The 20,023-nt window shown below is 56.3% G+C and overlaps 3 protein-coding genes across 3 annotated transcripts in view; 2 read left to right on the top strand and 1 right to left on the bottom strand.

The window, feature by feature from the left end:
* The first annotated feature begins 965 nt into the window (after positions 1-965).
* Positions 966-4,830, top strand: zbtb1 (zinc finger and BTB domain containing 1). The gene is made up of 2 exons (XM_080514225.1): positions 966-1,158; positions 2,488-4,830. The coding sequence occupies exon 2, from the start codon at positions 2,492-2,494 to the stop codon at positions 4,592-4,594; it is 2,103 nt and encodes a 700-aa protein (XP_080370351.1). The 5' UTR covers positions 966-1,158; positions 2,488-2,491; the 3' UTR covers positions 4,595-4,830.
* A 1,231-nt stretch (positions 4,831-6,061) lies between these two features.
* Positions 6,062-13,513, bottom strand: LOC308143422 (myosin-6-like). The gene is made up of 2 exons (XM_080514217.1): positions 11,098-13,513; positions 6,062-10,445 (listed from the first exon to the last, which is right to left on the bottom strand). Exons 1-2 carry the CDS (start codon positions 13,257-13,259, stop codon positions 6,806-6,808), a joined length of 5,802 nt encoding a protein of 1,933 aa, XP_080370343.1. The 5' UTR covers positions 13,260-13,513; the 3' UTR covers positions 6,062-6,805.
* A 2,002-nt stretch (positions 13,514-15,515) lies between these two features.
* LOC308143432 (kunitz-type protease inhibitor 1-like) overlaps positions 15,516-20,023 on the top strand; it is a 6,249-nt gene continuing 1,741 nt past the window's right edge. Inside the window, exons 1-8 of the mRNA XM_080514234.1 lie at positions 15,516-16,042; positions 16,161-16,321; positions 17,375-17,516; positions 17,764-17,934; positions 18,023-18,058; positions 18,158-18,286; positions 18,400-18,450; positions 19,466-19,636. Of these exons, the coding sequence (XP_080370360.1) occupies positions 15,604-16,042; positions 16,161-16,321; positions 17,375-17,516; positions 17,764-17,934; positions 18,023-18,058; positions 18,158-18,286; positions 18,400-18,450; positions 19,466-19,636 (1,300 nt within the window). The 5' untranslated portion in view covers positions 15,516-15,603. The remainder of the gene's footprint in view (positions 16,043-16,160; positions 16,322-17,374; positions 17,517-17,763; positions 17,935-18,022; positions 18,059-18,157; positions 18,287-18,399; positions 18,451-19,465; positions 19,637-20,023) is intronic.

Raw genomic sequence — 20,023 nt, 5'->3', positions numbered from 1 at the left:
GTTTCAGGTGGTCATAAATGAAGGAGTCATGAGATGAATTGATGGTTATGATGACATGAATGGTTGTAACTTAACAATATATTGCCTCAGAGCTCAGCAGCGCCCCCTGTGGCTCCACCTGCAGGACAATGGGACACCTGGTGCTGATGAGCTGCAGCATCATCACCACCTTCATCATCCTCTTCATCATCACCATCATCATCATCATCCTCTTCATCGTCATCACCACCTTCATCATCATCCTCTTCATCATCATCACCACCTTCATCATCATCCTCTTCATCATCACCATCATCATCATCATCACCACCTTCATCATCATCCTCTTCATCGTCACCAGCAGCATCATCATCCTCTTCATCGTCACCATCATCATCACCATCACCATCATCATCATCATCCTCTTCATCAACACCACCTTCATCATCATCCTCTTCATCGTCACCAGCAGCATCATCATCATCAACACCAACTTCATCATCATCTTCTTCATCGTCACCACCTTCATCATCATCAACACCACCTTCATCATCATCATCCTCTTCATCGTCACCAGCAGCATCATCATCCTCTTCATCGTCACCACCTTCATCATCATCCTCTTCATCGTCACCAGCAGCATCATCATCATCACCATCATCATCGTCACCACCTTCATCATCCTCTTCATCGTCACCTTCATCATCTTCACATCAGAAGTATGAGATGATTATTGAAACTGATTTAAAAGGTTCTAAGGCCACGAAGCTGTGTGTGTGTGTGTGTGTGTGTGTGTGTGTGTGTGTGTGTGTGTGTGTGTGTGTGTGTGTGTGTGTGTGTGTGTGTGTGTGTGTGTGTGTGTGTGTGTGTGTGTGAGAGAGAGAGAGAGAGAGAGAAAATGCCTGTCGCGCTCTTAACAGGAAGTAAAGTAACTCTGATGCTTTTATTCTGAAGCGGTGCGGGCGGAAGTCCTCCGGCGACCGGAAGAAGAGGGAAGAGGAGAAGAAGAAGAAGAAGAGGAGGAGGAGGAAGAAGAAGAAGAAGAAGAAGGAGTGAGAAGGAGGAGAAGTGTCGTCGTTCCGCGGTTCTCGTCTCCCGTCGGACCGTCGCTCCCCCCCGGGGCCCCCCCTCTCCTCTCCCCCCCCCCCCGCCGCCAGCAGCAGCAGCTCCTCCGGCACGGTGAGTCCGGGCCGCGGCGCCCCTCCGCCGGCTGCGGTGCCCCCCCCTCCTCCCCCCTCCCCTCCCCCCCGCGGCCTGCTGGATGCGGGGCGGTGCGGTGCGGGGGCGGCGGGGCAGTTTGCGGGAGAGAGAGAGAGAGAGAGAGTGAGACAGAGAGAGAGAGCTCAGTGACGTCATCACCCGCCTCTGACATCCCGCATCCGGTGCTGCGTTTCAAAGTCAAAGGCTCCAGTTTCAACTCTTCGAGGATAAAATACAGAAAGACCCTTCGGAGGTACTCGGAAGTAGTAATTAGTTACTGATTACTTCTCTGAGAAAGTAGTCAGGGAATGGATTACTCTCTTAGTTACTTTTATAATTCCTATAATTACTTTTCTAAAACCTCTAATTCTGCTCTCTAAAGTTCTTCCTGTAGAAGAGAATCAAATAAAAGTCTTTATTTCAACTTCCTGCTCAAGTTAATGTAAAATAAACATTTAAACTGTTTCCTGCACGTTGTACAGAATTTTAATGTAAATAAAACAAAGCTTTGCTTCTGTTAGCTGTTTTTTTTTTTCATATTCTGTTAAGATAGATGATAGATAATTACTTTATTCATCCCCGAAGGGAAATTGTCTTGTTGCAGCAATCTGGGACATACCAATATTATAAAATACAATAGAATAGTAATAAAGTAAAAAATAAAAATATAAAAATATCTGTGTATAAGACATAAAGTAAAACACAGAACGGAACATGGGCACTTAGAAATAAGACGAGATAAAAGCAAGATAATAAATAGTAAGGTGCAGTGGCAGAGCCATTAGAAGTACCATTATATAATAATAATAACAATAATACACATAATAACAGTGTGTAATAGCGTATAGCACTACTAATAATGGTAGCAATAATATAACAACAACAATATATATATATCAGTAATAATAATAATAATAATACCAATAGTAATAGTATACTTATAGTAATAATACCACCAATGGTAATAGTGTACTTGCACATGTATAAATATATGTACATGCAGTATGAAATATGCAATATATGATGTAATATAAGTATCAATGTAATTTAGTCCAGGTGATTTAAATCAAATACAGTAGTAAAATACTTTACAGTGAAAATCTCTCCTGACTTCTAAACACTTTTATTTTGAATAATTCCTGACCAACATGTTGCTGTTGCTCTAAATAAATCTGCATATTATTTTGCACGTCACCAAAGTGATGATTCCGCGGTGGAACCAGAGGGTTTGGGGTTTGGTGGGACGGTGTGTTCAGGGGGGGGGGGGGGTTCAGAGGGGGGGACTGACGGCCCGTTGTGTCCCCGCAGGGCGATGGCGAGGCCGAGCCACAGCGACCACGTCCTGCAGCAGCTCAACAACCAGCGCGAGTGGGGCTTCCTGTGCGACTGCCTCATCGCCATCGGCGACATCTACTTCCGCGCCCACAAGGCGGTGCTGGCCGCCTGCAGCTCCTACTTCCGCATGATGTTCATCCGCGACCAGCAGGGGGCGGGGCGGCTGGACCTCAGCAACATGCAGATCAGCGCCGAGTGCTTCGACCTCATCCTGCAGCTCATGTACCTCGGGCGCATCGCGGTGGGCGGCTACGAGTTCCAGGCGCTGAAGGCGTCCATGGCGCAGCTGCAGATGTACTACATCCCCGACTCGCTGGACGACCTGCGGGACATCAGGAGCTCCAACCTCACGCCGTCCTCCTCCGCGTCCTCGTCCTCCTCGTCCTCCTCGTCCAGCTCGTCCGCCGGGGCGGCCGGCGGGAAGATGATGTTCGGGGTGCGGATGTACGAGCAGGCGAGGGTCGAGGCGGAACCCGGGGTCAAAGGGCGTCCGGCGGCGGCGGTGCTACCGCCGGCGGTGCTACCGGCGGCGGCGGTGCTACCGGCGGCGGCCGTTAGACGGGCGGCGGTGGAGGAGCTGGTGGCGGCGCCGCCGCCTCCGCCTCCGGTTGGGCTAGCGGCGGAAGCGGCGTCCGAGCAGCCGTGTGACCTGCGCAAGAGGTCCGGCGGGCGTAGCTCCGCCCTCAAGGACCGGCCGCGGTTCGGACGCACCTACACCTGCGACGACTGCGGCTTCGTCTTCAGCTGCGAGAAGCTGCTGATCGAACACATCCTGACCTGCACCAACAGGAAGTCCTACCAGCCGCCGCCGCCGTCGTCCCGCGGCCACGAGGGCGACAACGACTCCGGCCGGGCCGAGAGCTCCACCTCCGAGAGCGCCGAGGACCACCGGCTCCGCTGCAGCGGGGGCGGCGGGGGAGGGGAGGGGGAGGAGGACGACTGGCCCGACGCCAAGGCGGACGCCGGCCTCGCCCTCGCCATCCGCTCGGTGGCGGCCGGGACGGACGGCGACCCCGGGTCGGCCGGGAGGAGCATCATCAAGACGGAGCCGGAGGAGAGGCGGTGCGGCGGCGCGGCGGCGCCGGCGCCGGAGCCCAGCACGTCCGGGCTGGACGACGGCGGCGAGGCGTTGGAGGGCCACGCGTCGAGCGGCGACGACTCGGGGATTCCCGCCAAGCTGCCGAAGCTGAAGGAGGAGGAGGACGACGACTGCGACGACGGCGTCCCCTGCGAGGTGTGCGGCGCCCTGCTGCCGGAGGAGGACCGGTCCGCCCACTACCTGTCCAACCACATGGGACACATCTGCGCCTGCGGCCGCTGCGGCCGCGTGCTCATCAAGGGCCGGCAGCTGCTGGAGCACGCCGAGCGCTGCGGCGAGGCGCACGGCGCCGACTCGGACTCGCCCGGCGAGGACGAGGAGGCGTCGCTGCTGGAGGAGCCGCGGGGGCTGGAGGAGGGCCTGATGGAGGAGGAGGGCCTGATGGAGGAGGAGGCGGGCGACCTGGCCTGCCCCCACTGCGGCCTGCTGTTCCAGAACGAGGCCGTGGCGCTGGAGCACGCCCTGACCTGCCACGACCCGGAGCTGTTCCGGCCGGCGGCGGCGGCGGCGGCGGCGGCGCTGCTGGAGGACGGCGGCGGCGGCGGCGGCGAGCCGGACCACCGGCGCAAGCACTTCTGCGGCATCTGCGGCAAGGGCTTCTACCAGCGCTGCCACCTGCGCGAGCACTACACCGTGCACACCAAGGAGAAGCAGTTCACCTGCCAGACCTGCGGCAAGCAGTTCCTGCGCGAGCGCCAGCTGCGGCTGCACACCGACATGCACCGCGGCATGGCGCGCTACGTCTGCCCCGTGTGCGACCAGGGCACCTTCCTGAAGCACGACCACGTCCGCCACATGATCTCGCACCTGGCGGCCGGCGAGACCATCTGCCAGGTGTGCTTCCAGATCTTCCCCGGCGGCGAGCAGCTGGAGAAGCACATGGACGTGCACCTTTACATCTGCGGCGTCTGCGGCGAGAAGTTCCGCCTGCGCAAGGACATGAGGAGTCACTACAACTCCAAGCACACCAAGAGACTGTAGGGGGCGCCGCGCCGTGCCGCGCCGCCACCAAGCCATAACTGTGAGAACAAACGATGCACTTGAACACCAAAAAACAAACTGTAACCTGCACTTTTACCGTATATGCAGAACCCTCCAGTGGGCGGGGCTTGTCGCCTCCAGTGGGCGGGGCTCTCCCGCCCGCCGTGGGCGGAGGTTTGTGTATGTTTGTGTTTGTACGATCTGCCAGATTAAAGAGTCCCGTCAGGTTTTCATTGAAAGTCCAACTGCATCTCGGTCTTTACTTTGGATTCTGGTGTGGTGGGGGCCTGGCGCCCCCGGTGGCCCCCGGTGGTACTGTGTGTGTGTGTGTGTGTGTGTGTGTGTGTGTGTGTGTGTGTGTGTGTGTGTGTGTGTGTGTGTGTGTGTGTGTGTGTGTGTGTGTGTGTGTGTGTGTGTGTGTGTCCCCGCATACAAAGACATGAAACTCCTGTCATTGCTGCTGTGTGGGAGTTGATGCAGCTGCACGGCCGCCATATTGGATGAGGATTCCCTTCCATTCCACTATGGTTTCTTCCACACAGCTGCCATCTTGGATGAGGATTCGCTCCAACCCCAGTATGGTTTGCTTGTGACACACAGCTGCCATCTTGGAAGAGGACACCGTCAACCCCATTGAGGTTTGCGTGTGACACACGGCCGCCATCTTGGATGAGGACACTGTCAACCCCATTATGGTTTGCGTGTGACACACAGCCGCCATCTTGGATGAGGACACCGTCAACCCCAGTATGGTTTGTTTGTGACACACGACCACCATCTTGGATGAGGACACCGTCAACCCCAGTATGGTTTGTGACACACGGCCACCATCTTGGATGAGGACACCGTCAACCCCATAATGGTTTGCGTGTGACACACAGCCGCCATCTTGGATGAGGACACCCGTCAACCCCATTATGGTTTGCGTGTGACACACCGCCGCCATCTTGGATGAGGACACCCTTCAACCCCCAGTATGGTTTGTTTCACTCAACGTGACACGGTGACTCGATATCTGTGGTTTTATGGACCAAAATTAACCCCATAAAATACCGACCCGATTAAAAAAGCACAATTTAAACACTTAAACGTGAAATTTCGGTGGAATCGGAGGAGCTGGGTTTTGATCCAATCGCGGTCAAGTTAAACTATTATTTCCTACAGTGGGAGCTTTATGTGTGACGGTGTGACGGTGTACACATCTGGGTTAGTTTTCAAAACAGAATAATGAAGCTCGCACAACTTTTTATCATACAAGTGTCCGTTTCATCACGAGTCAGTGTTTCGCCGCGTCGCCCCACAAACACCAAGCGTCGCCACATTAAGTCTCTAAATTCAATTCATAAAGTTTGACATGAAGATTAATTTCCCAACTTCAGAACTCGGAGGAAACACCTGGAAACTTTTGTAAACATGAAACAAAGACGAGTCGAGTTGTCGTGAGATTTTTATTCTTCAGATGGACGAGCTTCATTTAACCTTTAACCTTTGACCTTTAACCTTTAACCCGTCGCTCTTCACTGACGTCCTTCAGAGACGATCAGCAGGTCTGGTTAGTGACTCTCTACTAGCAGGTCTACTAGCAGGTCTACAATCCAGGTCTACTACCAGGTCTACGAGCAGGTCTACTAGCAGGTCCACTATCAGGTCTATGAGCAGGTCTACTAGCAGGTCTACTAGCAGGTCTACAATCCAGGTCTACAATCCAGGTCTACTAGCAGGTCTACTACCAGGTCTACTAGCAGGTCTACTACCAGGTCTACTTGCAGGTCTACAATCCAGGTCTACTACCAGGTCTGCTACCAGGTCTACTAGCAGGTCTACTAGCAGGTCTACTACCAGGTCTGCTACCAGGTCTACTAGCAGGTCTACTAGCAGGTCTACTAACAGGTCTACTTGCAGGTCTACTAGCAGGTCTACTACCAGGTCTACTTGCAGGTCTACTACCAGGTCTACTTGCAGGTCTACAATCCAGGTCTACTACCAGGTCTACTACCAGGTCTGCTACCAGGTCTACTAGCAGGTCTACTAGCAGGTCTACTAACAGGTCTACTACCAGGTCTATGAGCAGGTCTACTACCAGGTCTATTAGCAGGTCTACTACCAGGTCTACTATCAGGTCTACTAGCAGGTCTACAATCCAGGTCTACTACCAGGTCTACTACCAGGTCTGCTACCAGGTCTACTAGCAGGTCTACTAGCAGGCCCCCCTCACTGGTCCAGGTCCTTCTTGGAGGACCCGTCCCGGCTCTTGGCCCGGAGCTTGTTGACCTGGGACTCGGCGATGTCGGCGCGCTCCTCGGCCTCGTCCAGCTCGTGCTGCAGTTTGCGCAGTCGGGCCCCGTTGAGGTTGGCGGCCTCCTCCGCCTCCTCGGCGGCGTGCTTGTAGGACTTGACCTTCAGCTGCAGCTTGTCCACCAGGTCCTGGAGGCGGGCCAGGTTCTTGCGGTCCTCCTCGGTCTGGTAGGTGAGCTCCTTGGCGCGGCGCTCGTACTTGCGCACGCCCTTGACGCACTCGGCGCCCCGCCGCTGCTCCGCCTCCACCTCGCCCTCCAGCTCCCGGATGCGGGCCTCCAGCTTCTGCAGCTGCTTCTTGCCCCCCCTCATGGCCAGCTGCTCCGCCTCGTCCAGGCGGTGCTGCAGGTCCTTGATGGTCTGCTCCATGTTCTTCTTCATGCGCTCCAGGTGGGCGCTGGTGTCCTGCTCCTTCTTCAGCTCCTCCGCCATCATGGCGGCGTCCGTCACCGCCTTCTTGGCCTTGTCCTCGGCGTTGCGGTTCTCCTGCGCCGCCTCCTCCAGCTCGCCCTGCAGCTGCAGCAGGTCCGCCTCCTGCTTCTTCTTCTGGCTGAGCAGGCTGGCGTTCTGGGCGTGCAGCAGCTGCGCGCGCTCCGCCGCGTCGCCCAGCTCCTGCTCCGCCAGCCTGCGGCTGCGCTCCGTCTGCTCCAGCGCCGCCCGCACCTCCTCCAGCTCCGCCTGGACCAGGTTGTTGCGGCGCTCCAGCAGCGCCGCGTTCTCCCGCAGGTCGTCGCCGGCGCGCTGCGCGTCGTCCAGCTGCAGCTGCGCGTCCTTGAGGAACGCCTGCAGCGTCTTCAGCTGCTTGTGGGCGTCGGCCGCCTGCCGGTTGGCCTGGCCCAGCTGGACCTCCATCTCGTTCAGGTCGCCCTCCATCTTCTTCTTGACCCGCAGGGCCTCGTTGCGGCTCCGGGTCTCGGCCTCCAGCGAGGCCTGCAGCGACTCCAGCGTGCGCTGGTGGTTCTTCTTGGCCTGCTCCGCCTCCTCGTCCCGCTCCGACAGCTTGCGCTCCAGGTCGGCCTTCAGCTGGTTGAACTCCAGCTGCGCCCGCAGGATCTTGCCCTCCTCGTGCTCCAGGGAGCCCTCGGCCTCCTCCAGCGCCGACTGCAGCTCGTTCTTCTCCTGCTCCAGCTGCTTGCGCATCTTCTCCAGCTCGTGGGCGCTGCGGCCGCCCTCGCCCAGCTGGTCGCTGAGGTCGCAGATCTCCTCCTGGAGGTTCTTGTTCTCCCGCTTCGTGGTCTCCAGCTGGTCCAGCGACTCCTCGTAGGCGTTCCTCAGCTTGAAGAGCTCCGTGCTCAGGCCGCGCGCCTCCTTCTGCGACGCCTCCAGCTCGCACTGCGACTCCTCGAACTTCTGCTTCCACTCGGCCAGGACTTTGTCGAAGCTCCTCTGCTTCTTGTCCAGGGCCGCCGAGGCCGCGTTGGACCTCTCCAGGTCCAGCATCAGGTCCTCGATCTCGCTCTGCAGCCGGTGCTTGGTCTTCTCCAGGGAGGAGCACTTGGCGTTGACGGCCTCGGTGGCCTCCTCCGCCTCCTGCAGCCGCTGCACCAGCTTCTTCTTGGCGTCCTCCAGCTCCTCGGTCTTCTGGATCCCGTCGGTCTCGTACTTGGCCCTCCAGGCGGCGACCTCGGCGTTGGACTTGGAGAGCGCCCGCTGCAGCTCGGCCTTGGCCTCCTGCTCCTCCTCGAACTGCTCCCGCAGCAGGTCGCAGTCGTGGCGTGCGGACTGCACGGCGTGGGCCAGGGCGTTCTTGGCCTTCACCTCCTCCTCCAGCTGCCGGCGCAGGTCCTCCGCCTGCTGGTTGTAGGAGTTCTTGCCCCTGGTGAGCTGCGAGATCAGACACTCCTTCTCCTCCAGCTGCCGGCCCAGCTCGCCGTTCTCCGTCAGCAGCTTGGCGCGCTGCGTGGTCAGGTCGTTGACGGCGCGCTGCGCCTCCTCCTGCCTGCTCCGGTACTCGTTCATGCTGTCCTCCATGGAGCGGCTCAGCTTGTCCGTGCTGGACTTGGCCTTGGCCACGCTCTCCATGCTGGACGAGAGGTCGTCCAGCTCCAGCTTCAGCTCGCTCTTCTCCTTCTCCAGCTTCTGCTTGACGCGCTGCAGGTTGTCGATCTGCTCGCCCAGCTCGGCCACGGCGTCGGCGTGCTTCTTCCTGAGGGCGGCGGCGACGGACTCGTGCTGCAGCGTGGACTCCTCCAGCTCCCGCCGCAGCTTGTGGAACTCGGCGTCCCTCTTCTTGTTGAGCTCCACCTGGGCCGACGTGGCGCCGCCCGCCTCCTCCAGCCGCTCGCTGATGTCCTCCAGCTCGCGGGACAGGTCCGAGCGCTGCTTCTCCACCTTGGCCCGGGCGGCGCGCTCGGCGTCCAGCTCCTCCTCCAGCTCCTCCATCCGGGCCTGGTTCTCCTTCAGCTTCTTCTGGAGCTGCGCCGAGGCCACCCGCTCGTCCTCCAGCTTGGAGTTGACCTGCGTGACCTCGAAGTCCTTCTTCTTCAGCCTCTCTTCCAGCTGCTGCTTGTCGTTCTCCACGTCCATCAGACTCTCCTGGGTGAGCTTCAGGTCTCCCTCCAGCTTCCTCTTGGAGCGCTCCAGGTCCATGCGGACCTTCTTCTCCTGCTCCAGCGAGCCCTCCACGTCGTCCACCTGCTGCTCCAGCTTGACCTTGGCCTTGGTCAGGCTGTTGACTTTGTCCTCCTCGCTCTGCAGGTCGTCCAGGGTCTGCTGGTGGGCCTCCTGCAGAGCCCTCTTCTCCTTGCTCAGCTTGGCCACGCTCTCGTCCTGGGAGGCCATCTCCTCCGTCAGGTTCTTCACCTTGTTCTCGGTGGCGTGCTTCTCCTTCTCCACCTTGGCCAGCGTCAGCTCCAGGTCGTCGATGTCCTTCTTGAGCTCCGAGCACTCGTCCTCCAGCTTGCGTCTCTTTGCCGTGAGGTCGGCGTTCAGCTCCTCCTCGTCCTCCAGCCGCTCCGTCATCTCCTTCAGCTTGGCCTCCATCTGGATCTTGGTCTTGATGAGCTGCTCGCAGCGCTCCTCGGCGTCCGTCAGCGTGTCCTGTTCGGACTGGATCTGCAGCGCCAGGTCATTCTTCTCCTGGAGGAGGGTCACGATCTTCTCCTCCAGCTCCTTGCGCCGCGCTTCGGACTTCTCCAGCGCCTCCTTCAGCTTGTTGAACTCGTCCTTCATGTTGGCCATCTCCTTCTCGGACTCGGCGCTCTTCAGCAGCGGCTTGATTTTGAAGAAGAGCTTCATCCAGGGCCAGTTCTTCACGCCCAGGAAGGAGCGCAGGTTCCACTGGATGACCATCAGGGCGTCGCGCCGCTCCACCAGCTTGGCGAACTCCGCCCTCATGAGGAGGGCGCGGGCGTTGGCCTGGATCCTGGTGATGATCCGGGACAGCTGCTCGTCCCGCATCTCCTCCAGCGTCCCCAGCAGACCGGCCTTGAAGAAGACTTTGGTGTGGCCGAACTTGTACTGCGTGTGGTCGATGTCCAGAGAGCCCAGGAGCTTCTCCGCACTCTTCTTACAGTCCATGAACTGACCTTCGGGGATCGCCGAGGCGTTCAGGATCCTGCACACAACGGCAAAACACAGATTGATGGACTTCCTTCGGTACGGCGTGTCATGGTCGTACAGTCTCAGGAGTGTTGTGTTGTTGTGGTACAGCATGTCTTCATACACTATTAGGTGCGTTGTGGTGCAGTTTGTCGTTGTAGTCACAGTAGGTCGTTGTGGTACAGTCTCAGGTGTGTTGTGTTATGGTACAGCATGTCGTCATGCACTGTTAGGTGCGTCGTGTCGTGCTACAGCATGTCGTCGTCGTACAGTCTCAGGTGTGTTGTGGTATAGCATGTTGTCATACACTATTAGGTGCATACGTGGTGCAGTGTGTCGTTGTAGTCTCAGGTATGTTGTGTCGTGTCACAGTAGGTGGTTGTCGTACAGTCTCAGGTGTGTCGTGGTACAGCAGGTCATTGTCGTACAGTCTCAGGTGTGTCGTGGTACAGCAGGTGGTTGTCGTACAGTCTCAGGTGTGTCGTGTCACAGTAGGTCGTTGTTGTACAGTCTCAGGTGTGTCGTGGTACAGCAAGTGGTCGTGGTACAGTGTGAGGTGCGTTGTGTGGTCGTGGTACAGTGTGAGGTGCGTTGTGTGGTCGTGGTACAGTGTGAGGTGCGTTGTGTGGTCGTGGTACAGTGTGAGGTGCGTTGTGTGGTCGTGGTACCTGTAGCGCTGCTTGAAGTCTCCGTAGTGCACGCGGTTGGGGAAGCCCTTCCTGCAGATGCGGATTCCCTCCAGGACGCCGTTGCAGCGCAGCTGGTGCATCACCAGGCAGTTGTCCATGGCGCCCGGCGTCTTCCTCTCGTTGGGGATCAGGCAGCGGACGAAGTGCGGGTGCGTGGTCTTCAGGTTGTTCATCAGCTTGTTGAGGTTCTCGCGGTGCAGCGCCGACACCGTCTGGAAGGACGAGCCCTTCTTCTTGGCTCCCTTCCCGCCGGCCTTGTCCCCGTCGGTTCCGGCGTAGCTGGAGAAGAGCAGGCTGAGCAGCTTCAGCGAGGACTTCTGGAACAGACCCACCACCGTCTCGTTCAGCGGGTCTTTGTTCTTGACCAGCCAGCCGGAGATGTTGTAGTCCACCGTGCCGGCGTAGTGCACCAGGGCGAAGTGCGCCTCGGCTTTGCCCTTGGCCGCCCGCGGCTTCTCGAACATCTTGTTCTTGCCCAGGTGGTTGTCGTAGAGCTTGGACTTGAAGGTCTGGTCGCTGGCCTTGGGGAACATGCACTCCTCCTCCAGGATGGACATGATCCCCAGAGGCTTCTCGATCAGGTCGATGCAGGCCTGCAGGTCCATGCCGAAGTCGATGAACTCCCAGTCGATGCCCTCCTTCTTGTACTCTTCCTGCTCCAGGACGAACATGTGGTGGTTGAAGAACTGCTGCAGCTTCTCGTTGGTGAAGTTGATGCAGAGCTGCTCGAAGGTGTTGAAGTCAAAGATCTCAAAGCCGGCGATGTCCAGCACGCCGATGAAGTACTGCCGGTGCTGCTTGGTGTCCAGGGATTGGTTGATCCGCACCACCATCCAGTTGAACATCTTCTCGTACATGGTCTTGGCCAGGGCGCCGATGGCGTAGTACACCTGATCCACGCCTTGCCCTTTGGTGACGTACTCGTTTCCCACCTTGACCCGGGGATGGCACAGTCCCTTGATGAGGTCGGCCGAGTTCAGCCCCATCAGGTAGGCCGATTTGTCGGCCGCTTCGGTGCCGTCGGACTCGGCCTGCTCCTCGCGTTGCTTCTGCTTGAACTTCATGTTGCCGTAGTGCATGATGGCGCCGGTCAGCTTGTACACGCCCGTCTTCTCGTCTGGCGTGAAGCCCAGCACGTCGAAGGCGCTGTCGGTGGCCATCAGCTCCTCGGAGTCGTTGATGGAGTTGACCGTCACCTCTCCCTGGGAGATGTAGGAGTAGTCGTACGGGTTGTTGGTGATCAGGAGCATGTCCAGCAGCTCTGGCTTCTGATTGGACAGGATCTGGTAAAAGATGTGGTAGCCTCTTTCGGCCTTCAGCTGAAAAGTGACCCGCGACTTCTCCAGCAGGTACGTCTCGATGTCGGCGGACGACAGCTTCCCACTCGTGCCAAAGTGAATCCGGATGAATTTTCCAAACCGGGACGAGTTGTCGTTCCTCAGCGTCTTGGCGTTGCCGAAGGCCTCCAGCGCCGGGTTGGCCTGGATGATCTGGTCCTCCAGGGTCCCTTTGCCGGTGTCCTTCTTGCAGGCGCCTCCGACGGCGGCAATGCTGGCAAAGTACTGGATGACCCGCTTGGTGTTGACGGTCTTCCCGGCGCCGGACTCCCCGGTGATGAGGACGGACTGGTTCTCCCGGTCGGTCAGCATGTACTGGTAGGCGTTGTCCGAGATGGAGAAGATGTGGGGAGGGGCCTCGCTCCTCTTCTTGCCCCGGTACGCCGCCACCACCTCGGAGTCGTAGACGGGGAGCCACTTGTACGGGTTGACGGTGACGCAGAAGAGGCCGGAGTAGGTGTAGATCATCCAGGCGGCGTAGCGCTCCTTCAGGTTGAACAGCACCGCCGGCTCGTGGAGGAACGTGAACATCGCCATGTCCTCGATCTTGTCGAACTTGGGCGGGTTCTGGGGGTGAACGTCGGCCTCCTTCACCGTCACCGTGGCCCCGTCCTCCTTCTTCACCGTCACCACGCCGCCCTCCTTGTTCTGGATCTGACCCTTCATGTACTCCACCTTGTCGTCGACCACGAAGCACTCGGTCTTTATGTCGAAGGCTCTGGTCTGAGCCTCCAGACGCTCCTTGTCCGACTTCCTCAGGTACTGAGCGGCTTTCCCAAACTCGGCCATTAAAGCGTCGCCCATGGTGAAGGTGGAGTGGAGGTCCTGACGGAGGTCCTGATGGAAGTCCTGGTGGAGGTCCTGGTCCCTGGCAGTCTGGACGAACCCAGGAGGAGAAGTTGAACAAGTGGAACCGTCCTTCCAGCAGACACACTTTTTAAAGACTCTCTGTCGACCAAATTAGGACAAGGTCCCGCCGAGATAAGAGGGGTCACATTCAGGACCTGGAGCTGTCGGGAGCCGGGTCACATTCAGGACCTGGAGCTGTCGGGAGCCGGGTCACATTCAGGACCTGGAGCTGTCGGATTCCTTTTTAGGAGAAGCAGTCGGAGGTTTATCAGCCAGTTGACAGCAGGACGTCCCGACACCCTCTGCTTTTAGTCTCAGCTGAGTTCTGCATCTTCAGACTCACCCTGAGCCGGAGGAGGTCCGGCAAGGGTCCAGAACCAGGCAGCAGGACCAGTCCAGAACCAGGCAGCAGGACCAGTCCAGAACCAGACAGAAGGACCAGATCAGAACCAGGCAGCAGGACCAGATCAGAACCAGGCAGCAGGACCAGATCAGAACCAGGCAGCAGGACCAGATCAGAACCAGGCAGCAGGACCAGTCCAGAACCAGGCAGCAGGACCAGTCCAGAACCAGGCAGAAGGACCAGATCAGAACCAGGCAGAAGGACCAGTCCAGAACCAGGCAGCAGGACCAGATCAGAACCAGGCAGCAGGACCAGTCCAGAACCAGGCAGCAGGACCAGATCAGAACCAGGCAGCAGGACCAGTCCAGAACCAGGCAGCAGGACCAGATCAGAACCAGGCAGCAGGACCAGATCAGAACCAGGCAGCAGGACCAGTCCAGAACCAGGCAGAAGGACCAGATCAGAACCAGGCAGCAGGACCAGATCAGAACCAGGCAGCAGGACCAGTCCAGAACCAGACAGAAGGACCAGATCAGAACCAGGCAGCAGGACCAGTCCAGAACCAGGCAGCAGGACCAGTCCAGAAAGACAGATCCTCTTTATACATCAATATATCTCATTATATCGGTTTTCTACAAAGCGTAAAGGATCTGCAGGCAGATCGTGACTTTTAAATATATAAGTTCATTATATTTCATCCATAAAGAGACACAAACTACTGCAAAGAGCTAAAACACATCGTGGAAATAAAACTTCACACACAGTTGTCGTATTCGCTCGGGTTTACGTCGGCCTGTGAAATTTACAATAGCAGCATAAAAAAACCAACTTTTACTGTAGTTTTTAAAGTTTTTATAGTGAAAAACAAGTGACATGAGACCCGACTGATACTGATGCTTGAGCTCCGACTTCTGCTGGTGAAACTAGAACTAATCGCTTTCCAAAATATATATATATATATATATATATATATATATATATATATATATATATATATATATATATATATATATATATATATATATATATATATATATATATATATATATATATATATATATATATATATATATATATATATATGTATCCTTGAAAACATTTGTTCATTTCAACTGGCTTTTCCATGAACTCTTCTCTCTTCTGTCTTTATGTCTCTTTGTGTCTTTGTCTCTTTATGTCTCTTTGTCTCTTTCTGCCTTTGTGTCTTTATGTCTCTTTATGTCAGGCGTCTTTAAGAGCCCAGAAAAGTGCAGTACTAGTTTGAAGTATTACTTTTAAAATAAATCATTAATGACTCATTAATGAACTGAATCTCTGTCTCTCTCTTCCTCTTCCTCTTCCTCTCTCTCTCTCTCTCTCTCTCTCTCTTCCTCTTCCTCTCTCTTTCTCTCTCTCTCTCTCTCCACAAGTTACAGCATGCCTCGCTCGCCCTCAGGCTGGGCAGGCTGTGTGTCAGTCACAGGACTGGACACGCCCCTGGTTGCTATGACGACGGTTGATCCAGGTTGGAGGTGATCGTTAGAGCAACAGATCAGTGGAGAAACTAACTTATTGACACACATTGATGTCGTCATTGATGACGCTGTCATAGATAATTTAATCAACACACACACACACACACACACACACACACACACACGCACACACACACACACACACACACACACACACACACACACACACACACTCTCTTCTTGACAGTAAACACGCTGAGGTGTGACGTCACGCTGTGTTTCTGACCGGCACGTTTCACGGTCATGTGTTTGCACCTGCCGCACCTGTGTGATGTCAGTGGGCGGAGCCTGAGTCCCTGAGCAGGTTTGACACTCACCTGAGAGAACACACACACACACACACACACACTCACACACACACACATACCTGAGGAGCGGCAGACCCACACAGGTGATCTAGAGAGAACAAGGAGGTGGACTGTTTCCTGACACAGAGAGAGCAATGGCTTCACCTTCCTCCTCCTCCTCCTCCTCCTCCTCCTCCTCCTCCTCGCGGCTCCTGCTCCTCCTGCTGCTCCTCCTGCGGCCCGGCGGAGCGGAGGAGCAGCAGGAGGAGGAGCAGCAGCAGGAGGAGCTCTGCGGCCTCCGCCGCGGGACGCAGGACTTCATGCTGGACGTGGAGGACGCGGTGAAGGCGGGCGCCGCCCTGGTGGCGGCGGCGCGCGTCCACTCGGCGGAGGAGTGCGAGCGGGAGTGCTGCGCGGAGACGCGCTGCAACCTGGCGCACCTGGACCTGGGCGCCGGGGAGACGCGCGTCTGCAGCCTGTTCAACTGCGAGCGCAGGAGCCGCTTCGTGTGCAGGTTCGTGCGCAAGCCGGGATTCCAGACGTACGTCCGGGAGTCGGTGTACCAGAAGTACCTGGAGGGCCCCCAGGGGTCAGGTGAGTCCACAGTCCAGACCCCCACCCCCCCCCTGGGGGGGGGGAGGGGCCTCCGTGCATGTGCAGCCTCCGACGGTTTGTTCAGGCCTCCTCACGCTGTGGTTGGTTGGTTGATCAGGAGAGAAGGTCCCGCCCATCGCCGTCGCGGGTCGTGATGTCATCGTCCAGCCGGGGGCCGCGGTGACCCTGAACGGCACCGAGAGCGTGGCGCTGTGCGGCGCCCACCTGACGGACTACCGCTGGAGCCTGCTGAGCGGGGACAGCAGGGTCCGCATGGAGGTAGGGGCGGGGCTTAGGGAGAGCACTGTGCTGAATGGGCGGGGCTTAGAGGTGGACTGCTGCTTAATGGGCGGGGCTGAGAGGTAAACCTTTGCCTAGTGGGCGGGGCTTAGAGGTAGATTGTTGCTGAATGGGCGGGGCTTATAGATTGGCCTTTGCCTCAGGGGCGGAGCTTAAAATACCGTCGTGGGAGCTTTCCACATCTGAACTGGTGAACCTTTACACACACCTGTTTCATCACAGTGGGCGTGGCCTCCACCTGTTTCATCACAGTGGGCGTGGCCTCCACCTGTTTCTTCACAGTGGGCGTGGCCTCCACCTGTTTCCTCACAGTGGGCGTGGCCTCCACCTGTTTCCTCACAGTGGGCGTGGCCTCCTCCACCTGTTTCCTCACAGTGGGCGTGGCCCTCACCTGTTTCTTCACAATGGGCGTGGCCACCTTCACCTGTGTCTTCATAGTGGGCGTGGCCTCCTTCACCTGTTTCTTCACAGTGGGCGTGGTCACCTTCACCTGTTTCTTCGCAGTGGGCGTGGCCTCCTTCACCTGTGTCTTCACAGTGGGCGTGGCCTCCACCTGTTTCCTCACAGTGGGCGTGGCCTCCACCTGTGTCTTCACAGTGGGTGTGGTCACCTCCACCTGTTTCCTCACAGTGGGCGTGGCCCTCACCTGTTTCTTCACAATGGGCGTGGCCACCTTCACCTGTGTCTTCACAGTGGGCGTGGCCTCCTTCACCTGTGTCTTCACAGTGGGCGTGGTCACCTTCACCTGTTTCTTCGCAGTGGGCGTGGCCACCTTCACCTGTGTCTTCACAGTGGGCGTGGCCTCCACCTGTTTCCTCACAGTGGGCGTGGCCTCCACCTGTGTCTTCACAGTGGGTGTGGTCACCTCCACCTGTTTCCTCAGAGTGGGCGTGGCTTTACCTATAACCTTTTATTTCTCGTTTACATCACTGCAATGTCAAGAGCCTTTAATTAATTTAATAAATAAAACCGTGTGTGTGTGTGTGTGTGTGTGTGTGTGTGTGTGTGTGTGTGTGTGTGTGTGTGTTCCAGGGCACAGCTCTCCCTGACCAGGTGAGACTCTCCCTCCTGCAGCCCGGCAGGTTCGTCTTCAGGCTCGCCGTCACCGACTCCAACAACCAATCAGACGCCGCCAACGCCTCCGTCCTCGTGCTCAGCCCGGAGCTGACCACCTGTGAGTGTGTGTGTGTGTGTGTGTGTGTGTGTGTGTGTGTGTGTGTGTGTGTGTGTGTGTGTGTGTGTGTGTGTGCAGCACTCCCCATATCTACAGTTTGCTGACGAGGAATGTTTTCCAAACAGACGAGCCGCACCTTCGACTGGTCGGACCGGATTAACACACACACTGTGTACTGATTGTGTGTGTGTGTGTGTGTGTGTGTGTGTGTGTGTGTGTGTGTGTGTGTGTGTGTGTGTGTGTGCAGTGTACTGCCGCTCCCCGGTCAAAGTGGGCCCGTGCCGCGCCGCCTTCCCCCGGTGGCGCTACGACGTGACGGCGGGTGTGTGTGAGCAGTTTGTGTACGGCGGCTGTAAAGGCAACAAGAACAACTTCCTGTACGAGAGGGAGTGTGTGTCCGCCTGCGGGGGGGTCACAGGTAACACACACACACACACACACACACACACACACACACACACACACACACACACACAGGTGTGATGAGGTGTGTTTCTCGTCTGCAGGGTCGTCAGAGAGAAACTTGCCTCCACTTCCTGCAGGTCAGTCCCACAATGCACCTGCACTGCTTCACACTGGGGCCTGTGGACCCCCCCACCCACTGTGTGTGTGTGTGTGTGTGTGTGTGTGTGTGTGTGCAGAGGTGTGTGGCTCCCCGTGTGGCCCCTCCCAGATGACCTGTGATAACGGATGTTGTTTGCATCGGACTCTGGAGTGTGACGGCGTGACGCAGTGCAGCGACGGCTCGGACGAGACGCAGTGCAGCAGATGTAACACACACACACACACACACACACACACACACACACACACACACACACACACACACACACACACACACACACACACACACACACACTGACGTTGTCGTTTGGCCCGGCAGTGAACCGGACTCTGACCCAGCTGCTCGACATCGACGTGAACCAGAGAAAAGGTTCGACTGAACATCTGGAGGTTTTGTTTATTCTGGGTTGGGGTTTTTTTTTTTTGGGGGGGGGGGGGGGGGGGGGGGGGGGGCTGTTCCGACCAGAACCCTCCACATGGGGGCCCCACCCCTACCGCTATGCTACTGCTATGCTACCACTATACCATGGCTATGCCATTGCTATGCTACCACTATGCTATCACTATACCATGGCTATGCTATCACGATACTACTGCTATGCTATCACTATACCATGGCTATGCTATCACGATACTACTGCTATGCTATCACTATACCATGGCTATGCTATCACGATACTACTGCTATGCTATCACTATACCATGGCTATGCTATCACGATACTACTGCTATGCTATCACTATACCATGGCTATGCTATCACGATACTACTGCTATGCTATCACTATACCATGGCTATGCTATCACGATACTACTGCTATGCTATCACTATACCATGGCTATGCTATCGCGATGCAACTGCTATGCCATCACTATGCCATGGCTATGCTATTGCTATGCTACTGCTATGCTACTGCTATGCCACCCCTATGCTACTGCTATACAATCGCTATGCTACTGCTATGCTATCACTATGCCATGGCTATGCTATCACGATGCTACTGCTATGCTATCACTATGCCATGACTATGCTATTGCTATGCTACTGCTATGCTCTCACTATGCTATTGCTGTGCTACTGCTATGCTATTACTATGCCATGGCTATGCTATTGCTATGCTACTGCTATGCCATCACTATGCTATCAATGACTGATGGTCCCTGCGGCCAATCAACACGCTTCACATCTGTATCAGTGGAAACGTCTCATGTTTTGTCTCCAGAGGAAGAATGAGATGATTTGACAGTCGGAAGATTGATTTATTTTACTAATACGTTCTAAGAAGTGATTTAAAGAGACGGGACACGCGACACTAGCAGCTGACGCCTCCTTTGCCGTGGCGAGCGAGTGAGTGGGTGGAGTCTAACCATAAGCTCCGCCCCCAGCTGCGTGCACAGAGCCTCCTCACACCGGCCCGTGTCGAGCAAGTCACAGTCGCTGGTTCTACAACCCGCTGACGGAGAAATGTTCTCGCTTCACCTTCGGAGGCTGTGAGCCCAACAGCAACAACTTCCTGGAGGAGGCGCCGTGCGAGGAGAGCTGCAGCGGCGTCACCGGTACTACGCCGTACTACCCCGTGCTACACTGTACTACACTGTACTACACTGTACTACACTGCACTATACTGTACTACACCATGCTACTGTACTACACTGTACTATACTGTACTACACCGTACTACACTGTACCACACCATACTACACTGTACTACACTGTACTACACAACTACACTGTACTACACTGCACTATACTGTACTACACCATGCTACTGTACTACACTGTACTATACTGTACTACACCGTACTACACTGTACTATACTGTACTACACTACTACACTGTACTACACTGCACTATACTGTACTACACTGTACTACACTACTACACTGTACTACACTGCACTATACTGTACTACACTGTACTACACTATACCGTACTACACTGT

The sequence above is a fragment of the Blennius ocellaris genome (assembly GCF_963422515.1).
Source record: "Blennius ocellaris genome assembly, chromosome: 18".
In the NCBI taxonomy this organism is placed as follows: domain Eukaryota; kingdom Metazoa; phylum Chordata; class Actinopteri; order Blenniiformes; family Blenniidae; genus Blennius; species Blennius ocellaris.
The sequence above is the reverse complement of the archived record's forward strand: the minus strand, read 5'-3'. Positions and strand labels throughout refer to the sequence as shown.